Genomic DNA, 19,854 nt, shown 5'->3' with positions numbered 1-19,854 from the left:
CATTGGAGGGGTTGACAGGAAACCCCAGAATCTGATGTGCTGTGATGATGTCTCAGTGCTGCATAGATGATCAAGGAGCCAGAGGGGAGCGTGAGGAGGGGACCAGGCAGAGGCTGTTGACTGTGTCCCCATCAGACCCCTCCTCCTCAGGTCAGGGGTCCAGGCTCGGGTCCTGCTGGAAGAGCTGTGCTGAGAGGTGGGTCCCAGGGAGCCACCTCTGTCTTTCTGACAAGGCAGAGGTGCCTCTTTCCAATCCCTTCCCCTGTGGTCCTTGTTGATGGGCTCCCCCATTCCCACAAGCAGTAGAAGAAGAGGAATCCAGGGGAGGGCCGTGGGGTCTGACCCTGCTCAGCAAACTGGGGTCAGAGGGAGAAGGAGTGCTCCAGCCTTCCCAAGCCGTGGGATGTGGCCGGTCCAGGCTTCTGTCTGCCTGCTATGCCAGCCGCAGGACACATCATTCCTCAGGGGCCAGGTCTCTGGTCACCCTGTCCTCCACTCATGTAAACCCATGAGGGAGGGTCAGGATCTAGGGTGGCTGCTGTAGGGAATGGAAGGGTGGGTGGGGGTGAGAAGGTTGCAGCCTAGTGATGGGCCCTGAGGTGAGGGATCTCCCCCAATATTGAGGAGGGGGCCGTGGAGCTGGCAGGAGTCAAGAGGGCCTTTCCTTCCCCCAGGCGCGATACTCACATTGCCTTTCACGTGCTTTGTTGCCTGTAATGGAGCCAGAAAGGGGTGCTGTGGGCATGTGTATGAAGCACATGGGTGAGCCCAGAGCTGTGGACCCAGCACCTGACAGCCATCAGGAGCAGCTCAGTAACGAGGGTCCAGACAACCACGGGCCTCTAACTGGGGTGCCAGTTTTGTCACAGAGGACAGCATGTTTTCAGGGTGTGAAGGTATGTGGGATAGAATGGAATAATCCATGTGGTTTTGGCCAGCAATCAGGGACAGAAGTCAGGGCCACCAGGGGCCAGCCATCAGTGTGCTCGCTAGAGGATACTCACCTGATAGGACTTGGGGCTCATCACCACCCAGGCTGCCTGTGCCCTTAGGTTAGCTCCTCTCTTCTTACTCTGGCTCATTCCACCTGTGAAATCCCAGAGCACGGGAGCTGGACAGACGTACAGCAAGGGCGTATCTGAGTGCAGCAACTCTACCCACATGGGAATTTCTGGATACAAGGAGACTTTAGGGAGCCCAGTCTCTGTAACAGAGCTTTAGAGGTCAGAGTCTGCGTGTCCATCATGACCTGGGCCCCTCTCCTCCTCACCTCCCTCCCTCCCCACACAGCTGAGAGCCAGCCTCATCCAAGGTGGGTGGGAGATGTGCCAGCTCTGCTCCAAACCCTCACTCTCATTCACAGTGGACTCCTGTCCTGCTCAAACTCCTCTGGGTCCCTTTAGAGTGTCTGTGAGCCAGGCAGGGCTGACTCGGCCACCGTCTGTGATCAAGGTCCTAGAACGATGGCCAAGTTCTCTTATACTGGACACAGTAACATTGCTGGCAATGAGGCAGAAGCTTGGCTTCAGCAACACCCGAGCCATGTTCTCAAACTTCATTTCAATGGAAGAACAAACATCTAGCCCTCTGGGGTCTCCACTGAGTTTCTGGATGCAGGGCAAGCAGCCTGGCTTCCCTGAACATCCCTGGTTCAGGCTGAGGGGGAGGCTGTTTATTCCCGGTCAGCATGGAAAAGTAGCCTTGGCGTTGCACAGTGCCTCAGGTCAGTTGGTTAGTGACACCCCAACCCTCAGCTCCCAGGCGTCACCCATCACCTGAATACCATGTCACTGGTCCCTGAAGAGACAAGAGCTGGGTTTCCGCTGACAATCGTGTGGACCACTCAGGATTAGAAGACATAATAACGTGAGGATAAAAGGTCAGATCTGCAGGATTAGCAAGTGCATGGGAAGTATCATTATGGATCTATTTGGCCTTTGTGACAATATGTACATTCATTCCCAAAGGGGAAACACAGATTTCGGGTTTAAGTAAATGGATACTTATTTTCCAGGTCTTTCTGTTCCATTTGGAGATCTGAATTCATGTGTTCAGCTGGTCCATCTCTCTTCCCTCCAGGAGACATGTTCACCAGGGTCACCAGCCACCACCCTCCCCTGTTTCTTGGGCCTTGGCACATGTTCTGCCCTCTGACCCAGGGCTATCTCCCTTCTGCAGGGACATCAGTTGGGTCACCTTACAAGATCCCACCTTACATACCACAGCTGTGCTCAGACCTCTTTGTCCCGATTCCCGTGCACACCGCACATGCACATGGGCAGTACCCCTGTATGTATGTCCTCTGTCTTTTGGTAATTTTATGAGTATTATTATGGTTCTGAGTGCCTAAGTAGAGACCCCTCAAAGGGTTTCATTGGGCATCATGTAGACCTTTCCTACCTGGAAGATTAGACCCACAATATAAATAAGTGATTTTAGAAACAGGATATAAACACCTCTTATACTGAGAACAGAACAAATTCCTGCACAGCAGGACCTTTCTCTTTCCCAGGAGGGTCATTCTCAGGTTATGGAAACACAGGCATCAGGGAAGCCAGAGGTGGGAAAGGAGAGGTTCACCCAGAGACCAGCAGGGGGCACTGTGACACTGTGTCTGGGGCTTTCTGCAGGACAGGGGCATCCAGGTGGGCAGTCCTCCACTGACAGAAAGCAAGGACTGGGCCCCTTGCGTCCAGTGGGGCCAGGGCAGGTGTGTCCGGTCAGGACCTGGAGGAGTCCCTGGACCTGGGGTTGTGTGTGTTCCCCAAAGCTGCTGCTTCCAGGCCCACCCAGGGGGAACCCAGTGCATCAGTAAGTTTCTGTGTCCAAGGTCCACAGACCCTGTGTGTGCACATGGAGAAGAGGCGGGTGTGGGTCTCATTTGCATGAGCAGCCCCTCCTCTGTGGCCCTGTGGACAGGGGATAAGACAGGCCAGGGGCAGTCCAGCCCCAGCTCTGTGGCCTAAGAAGGGGGTGTGTCACCATGGCCTGGATCCCCGTCTTCCTCGTGCTCCTCTGTCACTGCACAGGTAGGGATAGGATCCAGGGCACCAGGGTGGGCCCGCAGCCAGAGTCAAATCCCTGTGGCTCAGCTCCCTAATCTCATGTACCCTGTCCCTTGTCTTCCCTCTGCTGTGTCTGTGTTTGCAGGTTCCCTGTCCCAGCCTGTCGTGACTCAGCCAGCCTCCCTCTCTACATCTCTGGGAGCCACAGCCAGACTCACCTGCACCCTGAGCAGGGGCATCAATGTTGGAAGCTATTACATATACTGGTACCAACAGAATCCAGGGAGCCCTCCCCGGTATCTCCTGTACTACTACTCAGACTCCAGTACACAGTTGGGACCTGGGGTCCCCAGCCGCTTCTCCGGATCCAAAGATGCCTCGGCCAATGCGGGGCTTCTGCTCATCTCTGGGCTGCAGCCTGAGGACGAGGCTGACTATTACTGTGCAATCTGGCACAGTAGTGCTGGTCACAGTGACACGAACTCATGGGGAAGTGGGACAAATATCTCAGCCTGCTCACATCCTTGCACTCTGACTCTCTTCCAGTTGAAAATAACTTGAATGCACACTCACTGTCTTTGTAAGTAGCTTCTAGGTCACAATACCCTTCCTCATCTGTGTCCTATTCAAACTCTTTGTACTGTCATGAAAACAAACAAGCCAACAAACAAACAGGCAACAAAGAAAGCCACGACATTGCAGACATTTTGTCTGGTGGTTAAAGTGTAAAGCTCAGAGAGTGTTGAGCTGGCCCTCTTTCTCTTTACAAAGGCACATCCACTGTCTTAGTTTTCTAGTCAGAGTCTGGACCATTGCAGCAGGTGGACAGTCCTCCAGAATGTGGACTCTGTTCCTCCAGGGATTGGGGCAGAGGCTCCCTTCCCTCCAAGCTCCTGTGCTCAGAGCTGGCTGAATAGCTGTGTGTTCCAGGTAGGATGTACTAAATAAGATTGGTGCCCAGGGAAGACTCACAACAGAAGAAATAGCAGGCACAGAGCTGGCTGGGCAACCAGGCCAGCTACTTGCCCCTTAAATTGTGACGTCGGGCGGGGGGTGGTTAGCCAGGGGAGAAACTTTAGTTGTCAGCAAAACTCTCAGTGGTGCTTGTGAAGGCAACATGCAGGGCTCCATCATTGCTACAAAATGCTGGGTCTGCTCTTGGGAAGGTGGGAAGTAGATCCTACAGATGTGAATTTACCAAAGCGGACACCATCAGGCACTTTGGGTACCACTGTGGCTGGTTTCCTGAATTCCCAGGCCCTGACTCTGTGCTCTTCTCTTCTCCTGTGACATCAGGGCTCATCAGTGATCCAAGCAGCAGTGAGGCTTTGGGGCGACAGGGCAGGATGCCCCCTATTTGTGCACAAAGAAGTCCAGTCCTATGTCTCTCCAGAAAGAAGTTCTTCCATTTGTGACAACATGGACGAACCTGCCAGATATTACCCTAGGAGAAATAAGCCCTACAGAGAAAGAAAAAATGCTATATGATCTCATTTATATGTGGATTCTATAGGAAAAATAATTTTAAACATTACTGTCAAGTTTTACTGATGATGATAAGTTAGAATAGGGTACCACATACCAGGACAAGAAGGATATTTGTATTAGTACAGCTTCTTACATATAATTTGATTTTGAACTGATAATTTATAGTGAAGAGAATAAACACAACAAGATTTATTATTTTAATCACTCTGTATTGTGCAATTCAGAGATACTGAGTATACTCACAATGTTTTGTAACCACCACAAATGTCCATTTGCAGAGCTTTTTCATCATCCCGAGCACCCAACAGGGGAATGGGTAATCTGGAATGGCAGAGGAGCCAGGCCCCAGGAACCCATGCCAATGCAGGAAGCAGCAGAGGGCAGAGGGCAGCTCCCATGGGGGCTCTTGGCAGATGTGGCCTGACGCGGCTGAGAGAGTCTTTAGGCTGGGCTTCTTACCCCAGATTGACCATGTGGATGCATGCTGACCACCATGGCATGCGTACCAACGTGTCCCATTGCAAGGTGTCCAAGAATACCAGCTTTCTCTCCCAGAGTGTGTCAGGAACACCAGTGAGAACCTTAGGATCTCGATTGGGTCACCTGCTGTATGATTCATGCATATGCCTATCTGAATCCCCTCCAAACTCCGTGTCACTTCTCCTCTAGGAACCTTGCAAAGGCCCTGTTTTCAGTGTACTTGCTCCCTGGTGGTCAAGGGGAACTTGCATTACCTTCTGGTCTTTGTATTCTGTGGCATCTATCTATGTGTGGCTTTCTAGGCCAGTTTCATACTGTTTGTATTCCTAGAACTTAGTTATAAATTTAAGCAGGAAGTATGGTGCCTCCAGATTTATTCTTCTTTCTCAAGAAAGCTTGGGCAATTTTAGGTCTTTTTCTGCCTCTATACAAAAGTCAGGACTTTTTTTTCTATTTCTGTGAAAAATATCATAGGAATTTTCATAGGAAGCCTTGAATCTATAGATTGTTTTGGGTAGTATGGACATTTTAAGGTTACTTTTGTTGTGGAAAACACTGGATATCGGAATTCTGGATGAAATACATAATACACACAGCTTCCATTATCTGCAATAGTCACAGATAAGATTCAGATTATTCTGTGACTTGTCATGTGCTTCAGCATTTTATAGTGACGGATGTGAATTGATAACTTTTCTCTTAAGTTTTAGGTCTTCTTCTTCATCTTGAAATCTGATGCATATAATTACACATTAACCACTGTCTCAAGAATAATTTTGGCTAATAGAATTGGATTTAATATGAATCTTTTTTTGACATTTATTTATTTTTGAGGGGGTGCAGAGAGAGAGGGAAACAGAGGAACAGAAGCAGGCTTGGCATTGATAGCAGAAAGTCCGATGCAGGGCTTGAACTCAGGAACTGTGCGATCACGACCTGAGCTGAAATCGAAAGTCAGATGGTTAACGGACTGAGACACCCAGGTGCCCCGAATTTACTATAAATCTTCACGTCTGATGTGAGTTAAGTCTCTGAACACAGTTGATGGCAAAGAAAGCAATGGCCGTATACGTATCACGAAACAATCTACTAACCATTCAGAAATGAGCATTGGATCACATTCTTATTCCACAGTGGGATGAAGTCCAATTTTGTGGCTTTTCTTTCACCTATTCTCCAGAAATTGTATGTTTTTCCATTTCCCCGGCCACCCTTTGGGTTCTTTCTGCTGCATAGCGACTACACAAGGCAAGGGTATTTTATAATGCCTCGGGATGGTCACACAATGTTTTCAGACAGTGCCATTTTCGTTCAGATTCTTTTTTTCCCTGATGTTTGGAGAAATCTCATAATTTAATGGTGATATCATTACCTTCCCCCCCCCAAACCAGCAGTTATATTGTTGCTACTTCAGATAATAGATGGCTTCCAAGAGCAAATGAGGATGACTTCCACAGCCTGGGGTGCCTCTGGTGTAGACTCCCCCACCTCTGGTCTTCTGCCCCGTGGCTATCAGGAGACAGGGACTAGGACTGAGTCAGAAGAGACCCTGTTTGTTCATACCCAGCGCGGGCTTTGAAATTTCCAGTGGACTCACTCCAGGAGGACTGACCACTAAGTTTCTCCAAAGAGACAAGAGGCCATTTCACTGGGGAGGGCAGAAAATATTCCCAGGGATGGGGTACATGTGGAATGAACTAGAAGCATGGCCAGGATGTGAGAAGCAGATGCATGCCCTCAGTCTGCCTTTCCAGGGAAAACACTTGAGACTGAGGCCACCAGGGACATGGAGGAGATGACTCGGGGCAAGATGTCACCCTGCCACTCAGTGTCCCAGGCTCCCTGCAGTCATTGATTCTGTGTAGTCCCAGTATATGCCTCTTTCAAGGTCTCCCCCAGGCGACATCAGGGTGACCAAGGGGCAGTAAAAGAGAGGAAGTTAATTTGCATGAAGCACCTCTCCTCCTCATAGGTCTGCAGGCATGAAAAGGCCCAGAGGAGACCCCAACCCAACCCAAGAACCTGAGGGGGCAAGACCTGTGAGGATCCCCACCATGGCCTGGATGGTGCTTCTTCTCAGGTTCCTTGCTTATGGGTCAGGTCAGGGGAAGAGACCCTGCTTTCTTGGAGGGCACATAAAATCAAGGTTTCAGGGTGACCCTTGCCTCTCATAATAACACATGTGCCTGCTTTTGGTTTTAGGAACCAATTCTCATACTGTGGTTATCCAAGAGCCATCACAGTCAGTGTCTGCAGGAGGCATGGTGACACTCACCTGTGGCTTTAGCTCTGGGTCAGTATCTATCAGTAACTTCCCTGGCTGGTACCAACAGACTCGAGGCAGGGGTGCCCACCCCCTTATCTACCACAAACAATCACCTGTCTCGGGTCTTTGATCACTTCTCCAGGTCCATCTCCAGGAACAAAGCCGTCCTCACCATCATAGGGGCCAGCTTGAGGATGAGGCAGATTAGCACTGTATGCTGTCTCCAGGTAGTGGCATTCCACAGTGATCTCAATCTATGGAGAAGTGCAAGCAGGGCTCAGAATGTCTCAGCCCTGAGCAGAAAGGGAGCAAGCGAGGGGGAGGATGGTCAACACCACCATGGGAAGAGAGGCTCCCTAGCCTGATTCTGCTGTGCAGTGGTTCATCCCGATGTGCCCATCCCATCTCTCCCAGTGTGTGTCCATCTCACCAGTGTGACCCCAAGACTGGGCTTCCTTTCCACATCTGCACATATAATGAAGGGGAGGGGGTTTAGCACCTAAATATATCAACAAATGGTCAGAGTCAGCAACCTCAGCAACCTGCTCCCTGTGAGATGCTTATTCAAATGACATTAAGAGCCATGTTGTCATTCACTAATCTGCTGATGGGGACCAACTGAATAAGTTATGCAGGCCAAGCCATCAGTCAGGCAAATACTGTAACACCCACATCCTTCCTATGGGGGACAGAAGGCGTCGCTGCAGCCCTGGTTGTCTGTGATGTTTCCATGCCTCTCAACATGTCACACCGTGGTCTCAGTTTGACACGGGACAACAGACCCACCACCTGCCCTCCATCTGCTCTCCCACCTGACTTCCCCTGTGTCAGTCAGGGTATTCCTGTCTCTTTGGGCATCACCCTCTAGCCATCTAACTCTCTGGACCATCACTCCCTCTCCCACAGCCTGCTGTCCATTCAGTTACCTCCCTCTGTCCCACTTGGGGACACAACCCATTTCACCCTTCCTGTTTTCTCTGCTGTCATCTTCCTCCAACCATCCCCCGGGGTTGCCTTCTACTTCTCCTTGCCCCAAAATCTGTCTTAGAACTTCCTGCAGAATTAAATCTCTAATGAGCAGCACTGACCAGGAGAAGCCCAGCTGGAATGAAAAGACTCCCAGCACAGGGATGGCAGGTTGCAGGATGGCCCCGCAGTGGTCCTACTGGACTCCCGGGCCCTGCTCAGTCCCCATACCCTCAGCAGCCTCATCAGAGTTTGTGGAGTCCTTTCTGCCATGCTCCAGAAAGGCACAAATTTCCATAATCTGTGTCCTTCTCTGTGAAGGTTTGTGACCGCTCACAGGTTCCTGTTCACTCATCATCCAGAGTCAGCCTGCCCCCTAGGAGCCCCCTTTGGGGGCAGATCCCCTGCTCTCTGTTCCCTGCATCTTGTCATCAGCTCCACCAGAATTCCTAGACTGTCCTGGGTCAAGATTGTTCCTGTCCTTCCCACAATAGCCCCACCCAAGGAAAAACCCGGTTCAGGGAGAGAACACCAGGACTGCACCTCCATCCTTCTCTGAAGGGTCTGTCTCACATGGTGGGAGCACAAACATTTGGGACGCAGGTAAAGGAGAGCATTGGAAGCAGTGGGAAAGAACGAGAAAGTGGAAAGAATGAGACGTTTGCCCGGAGAGCAGCAGGGGCTGCTGTGTGATCATGTCTAAGGGTTTCTGCAGGACGGGGGATCCACTGGCAGTCCTGCACTGACAGGAGGCCCCAGGTCAGGGCCCCCATGTTTCCTGTGGGGACAGGGCAGGTGTATCCCATCAGGGCCTGGTGGAATCCCCTGGAGTTTGGCCTGTGTGTGGTCCCCTCAGCTGCTGCCTCCTGGCCCACCCAGGGGGAATGCAGTGCATCAGGAAGTCTCCGTGTCCAAGGGCCACAGACCCTGTGTGTACACATGGAGAAGAGGCAGGTGTGGGTCCCATTTGCATGAGCAGCCCCTCCTCTCTGAGGCCTGTGCACAGGGGATAAGAGAGACCCGGGGCAGACAAGCCCTAGCTCTGGGCCTAAGAAGGGGGTGTGTCACCATGGCCTGGATCCCCAGCCTCCTCGTGCTCCTCTGTCACTGCACAGGTAGGGACAGAATGCAGGGCACCAGGGTGGGCCCACAGCCAGAGTCAAATCCCTCTGGCTCAGCTCCCTAATCTCATGTACCCTGTCTCTTGTCTTCCATCTGCTGTGTCTATATTTGCAGGTTCCCTGTCCCAGCCTGTTGTGACTCAGCCAGCCTCCCTCTCTGCATCTCTGGGAGCCACAGCCAGACTCACCTGCACCCTGAGCAGGGACATCAATGTTGGAGGCTATAACATATACTGGTACCAACAGAATCCAGGGAGCCCTCCCCGGTATCTCCTGTACTACTACTCAGACTCCAGTACACAGTTGGGACCTGGGGTCCCCAGCCGCTTCTCCGGATCCAAAGATGCCTCGGCCAATGCGGGGCTTCTGCTGATCTCTGGGCTGCAACCTGAGGACGAGACTGACTATTACTGTGGTATATATCATGGCAGTGGGAGCAGCTATCATTACTCACAGTGATTCAGATAAGCAGGAAGTGAGACAAAAACCCCTGCATCTCTTTTATTGAGAAGCTTCAGTGGAGGCTTGTGTATGGGACACCACTGTGGGAACACCTGTCTTTGAGGAGGAAGGAGTGACACAGTGTTATTGCCTGAGACAGCACAGGCATCCTAGGAGTGCACACAGGTGAGGGAGTAGAGCCCAATACACATGCCCCAGGGTCTACAATATGTAGACCCTTTATGATTATACAAACCCAGTTGGAGGTTTTAGTCACATTCGGTTTGCAGAAATGACTGAGTTTAGATCTCGTAGCTGAAGCCCAGAGGGTATCTGTGTCCTGCTAAAGGGTCAATCAGGGAACATAAAAAAAAGTCTACGGTTTGATTGAACAACCTTCCTCCCCCTGGGACCTGGCAACATAAGGATGGTTTTCCTGGAAAGAAACCTGGTCATGGCTACGCTGCCTTCTTTCCCTCTTAGGACCTGTGGCTTCAATACACATATGCCTAATTGTTGCCCCCCCCCCCCCCCGCCCAGTTCAATCCACTTTTTAAGTTTGTGTCTCCCAGAATGCAACAATTCCATATATGAATGATGGTTCAACAAGGATTCCAGCCCAGGGCACCAGAGGATCCCCTCCTCCTAAATCCCATGGACCAGGCCACCAAGGAATTTCATTCAAATCACCTGTCAGCATGTTAGTATAATACCATGCTCTGGTCTATAACTGCACAGAACCCCAGACGGACAGACAAGGTTATGTATGGACAGCACACCCCCACTGTTCAACATGAGCCGCTACTGAAGATGAGATCTCTGCCCAAATGGCAAGGATTTGCCATTGTTGATCTAGCAAGCGGTAACATAGAGGCCAGTTTTAGGCGACAGACTTGAGCAATGGTCACCTGAGTATGGTAGAAGGTCCCACAGTGACGAGTGGGCTGGATGCAAACAGGCCCGTTAGACAAGTCACCTCAAAATATCTATAAGCCCTAGCTGACTCCTACCCAGACACAGGTACCAAAAAAGGAAAAAAAAAGCCAAATATTTCACACCACCTTACCTTCCCCTCTTGACCACAGCCCCTACCGCTGCCTCCTGGGAGACCATCTCTGCTTTGCTGTCCTGCCTGCTGCTCCCTTACAGTGTATTCTCTAAACTTCTATCTCCTTTGCTCTGCTTGGGTGAATTCTTTCACCACCCATGCTGCTGGCCTACACCTGAATGGGTTGCCCAACAATCCAAAGTTTACTCCTAAATTAGTCTAAGAAAGCAAAAACCTTTGTTGCACAGGTGGTAAGGAGGCTGTAGTGAAAATGGCATCCCCAGTCTCATGGGTAATTATGACACAACGGTGCCACAAGCCCACTAAACTGGGACACTGGGCTGGTGCTCCTGGAATAGACTTTCCAGCACAAACAAACTTGAAGGTTGAGGTGACAGATGTTTCCTAGGGTCTGGAATCTCTCATGACTAACTCCCTCAACAGCAGGCCCATCTGGACCAAGAGAGAGACAGAGGCATAGACAGACAGAGGGAGAATGTTCTCCAGTCTGTTTGGTTGGCCAAAAAGTTGCACCCAACAGGTACATTTTCCAGATTGTGAACACCAGGCAGAATATGCTCACTAGTCATAAAGCCAAGATATTAATGTCATACAAGATGAAAGAGAAATCCACATCCGTTTATAATAATAATAATTATTATTATTCATTTATTCTGGCTAGGCCTTGGTTTCTTGCAGCCACACTAATCCCTAGGAGGGATGTGGCATGGGGTTGGGAACTGAGGGGTGCTTTACAGTATACCTTCTTTCATGGAAGTTTTCCTGAGATTGACAGATTACCTAGTATCAATTTAACTTATTCCGTGACCAATTTATACTGACACATGTGTCTTCTTGAAGTGCTGAGTGCTCTAAATGCTTTGAATACCTAAGCTCTGGGGAACTAGATGGCTCAGTTGGTGAAGCATACACCATTGGCTCAGGTGATGATCTCATGGTTCATGGGTTCGACCCCATATAGGGCTCTGTACTGACAGCTGAGAGCCTGGCGCCTGCTTCCAATTCTGTGTCTCCATCTCTCTCTCTGCCCCTCCCCCGCTCACACTCTGTGTGTCTCTCTCTCTCTCAAAATAAATAAATAATTAAACACAGAGAGTGTGAAGGTGGGGAATGGACAGAAGCCTGAGACAAAGGAGAGGTGACAGGGTGCGCATCCAAGAGGGTGTGAAATTTTTCTGCTCAGGAGACTAGAGAACAAGATGCAGCCATTTTAGCCTGTAGCAGACCCACACTTACCCACCCCAGTGAGCGAAGTAGCACCACCAAATGGAGAATGGAGCCATTACACAGAGCCCTATCCATCTGCAACCTCTGGGCACATCCCCCAGAACAGCACAAACCCCTTCCATCTGCTGAATCTGGGGACCATATTGTGCTACAAAGTTTCAGTTCTAGGAGAAAATGGATCTAGCTTCTTTCAATTTCATTTTGTTTGCTTGTTCGTTTGTTCTTTTGTTTGCTCCAGTTTTTGTTGTTGTTTTTATTTCTTTTCTTTCTTGGATAAAAAAAGAGCAAAACTTTTTACCCTATTTTATTTTCTTCATTTTGTATAATTTTAATTTTTAAAAAATATTGTAAATTTGTAAGCTGTTTTTCTTTTCTCTTTTTTCTCTTTTCCATCAAGTATCTCTTATCAAGCAGACGAAAACACATCTAGCATCTAGCTTCCTTTCTTTGCTTATTTTTAAAAATTTGTTTAATTTTAATTTTTAATTTTAATTTATTATTATTTTTCCCCAAAGTGACAAGATGGAGAAATTCACCCCAAAAGAATGTAAAAGGAGAAATGATGTGCAGGGATGTAATTGTAATGCCTGAAGTTCCAAAACCTCCCACAAAAGACCACCAGAGTCGTAAGTCAAAGCCAAGCGGCAAGGGTCGTTTATTGCAGGTTCGAACCTGGTCCTCTGCGCACTCGTCGCCGGTGACACAAGAGGCCACGATTAGGGTTGGTATAGCGTTTTTATAGACAGAGACAAATAGCACAGGGGAGGTTTTTACTTGTGGCGAGAGGAAGAAAGGGGGAAGGGGGTAGGTGAGGAATGTGCTAAGCAAGCAGGTTTACAGAAGCGAGAAATGCTGGTTAGTTTGTATACAATCACTCATTCCATTACATATCAGACTACATTTAGGAAGTTTTACAGCCCATTCTACAGTGGGTTACAATCAGGAAAGGTCTCACAATGCTCATAGCAAACAGCAAGCAAAACAAACTTCTCAGCAATTGTATTTCTTATCAAACATCCATAATAAGCAGAAAAGAGAACCTAGCTTTAAACTAAGGTGGGGCTGTCATTTGGATTCAAAGCTGTTCCTTTCAGTAATCAACACAGATATAAGATGTCTAAATTAGAATTTAAAACCATGATTATAAGAATACTAGCTGAGGTTGAAAAAAACATAGTAGACCCCTGAAAATCCCTTTTTGCAGAGACAAAAGAACTAAAATCTAGTCAAGCCCAAGTTGTAAATGCTATAACTGAGATGCAATCTTGAATGGATGCCATGACAGCGAGGATGGATGAAACAGAGCACAATCAGTGTTATGGAAGATAAAATTCTGGAAAATAATAATGCCGAAAAAAAGAGAAAAACAAAGGCAAAAGATCACAATACAGGATTTAGAGAACTCAGGGACTTACTAAGAGGAATACGTTCATATCATGGGCGTCCCAGAAGATGAAGAGAGAGGAAAAGGGGGAGAACATATATGTGAGCAAATTATAGCTGAAAAGTTCCCTAATCTAGGGAAGGTACAAACATCAAAATCCAAAAGGACAGGGAGCACAAATTAGATTCAACAAATAATGACCATTACCAAGGCATATCATAGCTAAATTCACAAAATACACAGAAAAACTAAGAGTCATGAAAGCAGCATGGGGGAAAAGGTCCTTAACCTCTAAGGGAAGACAGATCAAGGTCGCAGCAGATCTGTCCACAGAAATTTGGAAGGCCAGAAAGGAATGTCAGGATATACTCAATGGGCTGAATAGGAAAAATATGTAGCCAAGAATCTTTCCTCCAGGAAGACTGTCATTCAGAATGTAAGGAGAGATAAAGAGTTAACAGAGAAACAGAAGCTAAAGGAATTTGTGACCACTAAACAAATCCTGCAAGAAATTTTAAGGGAGAGACTCAGAATGGAGAAGACTCCAGGGTGCCCAGCCTCTTCGCTGGATCCAAAGATGCCTTGGCCAAGGCAGGGCTTCTGCTCCTCTCTGGGCCGCAGCCTGAGGACGAGGCTGTTACTGTGCTACAGCTCATGGCAGTGGGAGCGGCTTTCATTGCTCACAGCGTCTCAGATAGCGAGCAAGGGAGAGAAAATACCTGTGCACAAAGATCATGATTCTGAGCATCTTTTCAGTATGAAACTTACCTGGAGACACATGCACATGGGATTCTTCTGCAGAAAGATCTTTCCTTGAACAGGGAAAATAGAAATGCTCATGTTTGAATGTAATGTGAGAAACAATTGGGCATCCCGGGAAGACACTGACAGTTGACATAACAGAGGCCAACCGCATGTCCCCACGGGGTCTGGAGAAGATGCACAGAAATAAATACTGTGTCTGCACCTGAACGTGCTGCCCAGCAAACGTTCATCTACACATCAGTGTCACCATGTGGTCCTTAAAGGGCTTTGTGTCACTACTGATGTACCCACAGGTGATATATGGACAATAACCCTAGTCATAGTCAAAGTGCCCTCTGTCTGAACCAGCTATTGTGAATCTGGACCAGATCCTGCAGACTCTCCCTGCCAACACCCCGCAAACCCTCCCTCCTGTTTTCCCATCTGTTCCCGTGTCCCTCAGACGTTCAGTCTCTACCTCTGGCTCTTCAGGTCTGACCTCCATCTCCATGTTAGGATTTCAGAGGAAACTAGAAGTGATCTTGCTGTAGTTTCCTATCTCCAGGGTCCATCTCTCGGGAGGAAAATGGACAGAACATACAGCTGCATGTAGTCCCCTCACATTCCCTTCCGGTTCTCGGACAACTGGGGAGTCCCCTGCCCCTCTGTCAACCCCTTTGGATCAGACCCCCAAGCACTTCACCTCCATCCCTGCCCCATTACACAGGAGTGTCTGTGTTTGGAAGAAGCAAACCTCTCCCAGCCTGTGCTCACCCACATCTGCACCCTGAGAAGTGACACCATATATAGGCACTGGCAGAAGGCAAAGAGCCATCCCTGGTTTCTGCTGAGATTCAAATCAGAGTCAGATGCACTTCAGGGATCTTGGGTCTCCTATCATTTTCTGGATCCAAAGATGCTTTGACCAGTTCAGGTTTTCTGATATCTCTGGACTCCAGCATGAGGAGAAGCTGACTATTACTGTCTCACATGCCACGATAGTGCTAATGCTTACGTAGTGCGTCAGTCCCATTGGGAAGTGAGACAAAATCTCCCTTCACTCTCTGGCTCTGGTGACGTTACCCTTCAGGTGGCTCAGGGGGTGACTTCTGTGCTCAGATCTTCAACAGACCCTCCGTTGTCCCAGAGACAGATGATGTGACACTGTCATATCCTTTCCTTCAGTTATATTTTTACACTGACGACCCATTCTCACCGTGTTCATGTTTTCAAATGCAAACTTTGTTGCTGAGAGTTAAAAAAAATATTCAGTGGAGATGTCCGAGAACAAAAGGTGTTGATTCCCAATCAGCTCTAGGGCTCAGTCGCAGATGGTTTGGGTCTGATTGGTTCAATTCTGGCCTTCAGGTTACAAAAACGGAATGAGGAGATAAATGGTAGTCTATATAGAGGCAATAAACCATCAATATATAAAAATAAAAGCAGTTCCATTTATAGTGATATAATTATGCAATTCTTAAGGATGTATTTTGGAAAAATTGAAAGCCTTGTATATGGAAAACTACAAAGCATCGTAAGAGAAATTAGAGAAAACTGGAATGAATGAATAGATATTCCTTGCTTGTGGATCAATATGCTGAAATGGGTTAAGGTAAGAATTCTTTCTTTTTTTTCAAGTTTGTTTTTGAGAGGGAGAGAGAAAGAAAGAGGGGAAGAGAGAGAGAGAAACCCAAGCAGACTCTGCACTGTCAGCACAGAACCCTCTGATGGGCTCGATGCCATGAACCGTGAGACCACAACGTGTGCAGAAATCATGACTAGTACGCTGTGCCACCCTGGTGCCCCAGAAATCATTATTTCTAAAATTGTCATTCAGTAGTTGGTGTCAATAGCACCCTAGCACAAAACAGACAAAAAATGGAATATGTCACACAAATAAGCAGAAAACTATTTCAAAGAAAATATTAAAAAAAACAGTATTCAGTTATATATATGTATCACAAGAAATACACACAACGATGAAATGGGGTGTATTGTGGGGATGCAAGGCCAGTTTTATATTAAACAATCAGTCAATGTAATCTCCAATATTAACAGGCTAAATAAGAAAAAAACCCTGGGGCACCAATTTGGCTCAGTTAAGCATAGGACTCTTGATTTCAGCTCAGGTCATGACCTCAGGGTTCCTGAGGTCAAGTGCTCCATGGGGCTCCACGCTGACAACATGGAACCTGCTTGAGATCCTTTCTCTCCTCTTCTCTCTCCCCATCCCCAGCTCAAGCTATCATTCTCTCTCTAAATAAATAAATGAATACACTGAATTTTAAAAATTATTTTAAATAAACCTGGTCTTATCAATCAATACAGAAAAAGCATTTCACACAATGCAAAACCTATTCATGACAAAGAATGAGAATGAATGAATGAATGAATGAATGAATGAAAAAGACATCATTTCTCAGAGAATGAAAATAGAGGAGCACATCCTCAGCTTGATAAAGAAAATGATGAAACACCACAGCTAACACACACTGAGGTGAGGCTCTGAAAGCTTTTCCCCCAGGGTGGCAACCAAGGTCATCATGTCCAGTCTCAACACTGCTGTTAGCCATAGGACTGGATGTGCCTGACCAAAGCATAAGGCAAGTCAAACAGTGAGAGGCATACAGACTAAGGAGAACAAGAGCCAATTGTCCCTATTTTCAGGCCAGAGGATGGTATACGGGAAAAATACAAAGGGAGCTATGAATATGTATGTAAATATATGAATTCAAAGGGTAATAAGCAATTTCGGGAATGTGGCGGAACACAAGATCAACGTAGAAAGGTCATTTAGTTGCGTCTATACGAGCAATAAACTTTTGAAAAACAAGGTAAAAATAACATTTCAAACCACTCCATGATGAAGTATTTGGGTGAATATTTAACAAAACATGTACAGGACATGGATGCTGAAATCTCGACAATGCAGGGAAATGTGATCAAAATGGATCCAAAACCGTGGAGGGATATGTTGTGTTTAAGGATTAGTAGAGTCAATATAGTAGAGATGACAATTCTTCCCAACTTTTAGAGAACAGTAATTCAATTCTTATCACAAGACAGAGTGGTGTGGATGGAAGGTAGACACAGTGGCCAATGTAACAGAACAGAAAACTCAGAACCAAACTCACAAAAGCATGGATAAGAAATATTTATGGATACTTATGGATAAGAAAACCGTATTGACAAGGGTGCAGAAGCCTTTCAGAGGAGGAAGGATGGCCTTTGAACAAATGTCCGCAGAACCACTGGATATCCATCGAGAGAAATGAATCTCACCGAAAACTCTGACCTCATAAAAAAAATTCACTAAAAGGCTTATTGACATACTGTAAAGTAAACAGTTGTAAACATAAAAATGGAAAAAGTCATCAGGCTCTAGGGTTTGTATAAACATGTTTAGATAAGACCCCATTAGCACAAGCCATAAAAAACCTGATACATTGGACTTCATCAAAGATAAATTCATTGTTTTCCCTTTCCTTGATAAATCACTTAGCCAATAAATGAGCGAAAAAATCGCAGATTAAAACAAAACCCAATTTATTGGACACTCGTTGGCATCCATCGCTACAATGCATAGGAGCTGAAAAACATTCCCAAGGTTTACAGATGCTACCTCTCACACCAGTGCAGGGATATGATGTCTGCAGTATCTTCTGCCAGATGTCAACAACTTACCACTAACGGGAGGTAATGTTTGCAACTCACAGAGACCAGGACTCCTTCTGAGCATGCAAAACACTGCAGTCATCAAGGGCAGTATTATGGGATCACGTTGGCCATGATTCAGCTCAAGGATGTGTGAACAAAAGGAGCTGAGGAAGCCAGCTGTGCTCTCAGGGCTGTTGGACACAGTGAGGTATGTGCCTGTCAGTCAAGAGGGGGCGCTGTGGGAGTACCCTGTGGTGTCTTCACAACTGCTCAGAACCTGGGCCTGGGGACTGGGCTCGGGGCTCCCTCATGGGAAGTCGGCACGTGTGTCCCTTCTGATGTGGCAAGGTCCCCCAAGCAGGGACCTGTGCGTTGTGCATGCAGTGCTTCCTCCCAGGGGTCTCCCCAGTGGTGAAGTCAACCTCCATCGTCCCCAGGGTGTGTCCTTCATATGGGCTGAAGCACCAGGGTTCAGAGAGGAGCTGGGCAGTCACTAGATGGACTTCATTTGCATGGACAGCTCCTCCTGTGGCAGAGGGTGGAGGAGAAAAGGAGGCCCGGGGCAGCCCAGCCCAGTGTAGGTACTACGGTCTATGTCATCATGGCTTGGACTCTCCTAGTCCTCATGCTTCTGTCTCAATGGACAGGTAAGGGCTGGCCTCAGGGACACAGGGGGATCTCAAAGGATGCTTGCCATGTTCAGCATCCTGGTACATTTTGCCTGCATTTCAGGTTCCATCAGTGATGAGTGTCTGTGTTTGCAGGTTCCCTGTCCCAGCCTGTGCTGACCCAGCAGTCCTCCCTGTCTGCATCTCCGGGAACAACAGCCAGACTCACCTGCACCCTGAGCAGCGGGTTCAGTGTTGGCGGCTACTACATAAATTGGTTCCAGCAGAAACCAGGGAGCCCTCCCCGGTATCTCCTGTACTACTACTCAGATTCAAATAAGCACCAGGGCCCTGGGGTCCCCAGCCGCTTCTCCGGGTCCAAAGATGCCTCGGCCAATGCAGGGCTTCTGCTCATCTCTGGGCCGCAGCCTGAGGACGAGGCTGACTATTACTGTGCTACATATCATGGCAGTGGGAGCAGCTACCATTACTCACAGTGACACAGATAACGAGGAAGTGAGACCAAAACCCCTGGGTCCACAGTCCTTGCCTCCGAGCCTCTTTTATTGAGAAGCTTCTGTGGAGGCTCCTGTAGGGGAGAGTCCTCTATGGTGAGACCTGTCCTTGAGGAGTTTGAAATGACACACAAGAAATTTAATAGAGAACATATGGGAATCAAAAGAGACCTAGAAAGTCAAAAGACACGCAGACAAAATGAGATCTGTGTTTTTCTGAATTACATGGAAGGAGGTAGGGGTCTAGTATTCAATGTAAAGAAATGCACATCACAGACTGAAGAAGAATAGAGTAGATGTTGGGAAAACAATGTGTGCAGGGCCCCTGGGAAATGATGGGACACAGAGGACTGTGACCAAACAGGCCTTGCTGGCCGCTCCTCCCCCCCCCCACGGTCTCCCCCACAATGTCCATATCTAGTGCAGTTGTCTGTGGTGCCAGCTGGCTTCCCAGAGCAGGTGCTCGCACTGAATTTTTTAGTCAGTTGAAGAGACATGAAGAGCTTTTCCTGTGTGTGTGGACCTTGACTGCTTTTTAACTCAAAATAATCTTCATCCCAGGGAGCCTGGGTGGCTCAGTCATTGTCTATCTGTTCGGGTCATGGTCTCCCGATTCGTGGGATCGAGCCCTGCATGGGGCTTTGTGCTGACAGCTCGGAGGCTGGAAGCTGCTTAAGATTCTGTGTCTCCCTCTCTCTCTGCCCCTCCCCCACTCATGCTCTGTTGCTCTCTGTCTCAAAAGTAAATAAACACACGAACATTTTTAAAAAATAATAAATAAAAAAACTTCATGCCCAGTGGCTCATCGAGGGGAGGCCCGCCCTTGTGTCCTGCAGTTCCAGTAAGAATTTGCTATGGCCGAGGTCAAACTTTGTTGTCTGCG

At 47.9% G+C, this 19,854-nt stretch overlaps 2 gene segments (V, D, J or C); both read left to right on the top strand.

Annotated features, from left to right (window-relative positions):
- The first annotated feature begins 2,893 nt into the window (after positions 1-2,893).
- On the top strand, positions 2,894-18,956 carry LOC122232371. The segment is given in 3 exon segments: positions 2,894-3,029; positions 3,151-3,378; positions 18,841-18,956. Coding segments are annotated over 3 exon segments (390 nt in total).
- On the top strand, positions 9,155-9,785 carry LOC122232698. The segment is given in 2 exon segments: positions 9,155-9,320; positions 9,442-9,785. Coding segments are annotated over 2 exon segments (390 nt in total).
- Positions 18,957-19,854: the final 898 nt, after the last annotated feature.

This window comes from Panthera tigris, chromosome D3, assembly GCF_018350195.1.
Source record: "Panthera tigris isolate Pti1 chromosome D3, P.tigris_Pti1_mat1.1, whole genome shotgun sequence".
Classification (NCBI taxonomy): domain Eukaryota; kingdom Metazoa; phylum Chordata; class Mammalia; order Carnivora; family Felidae; genus Panthera; species Panthera tigris.
This window is presented reverse-complemented; position numbering and strand designations above follow the sequence as displayed.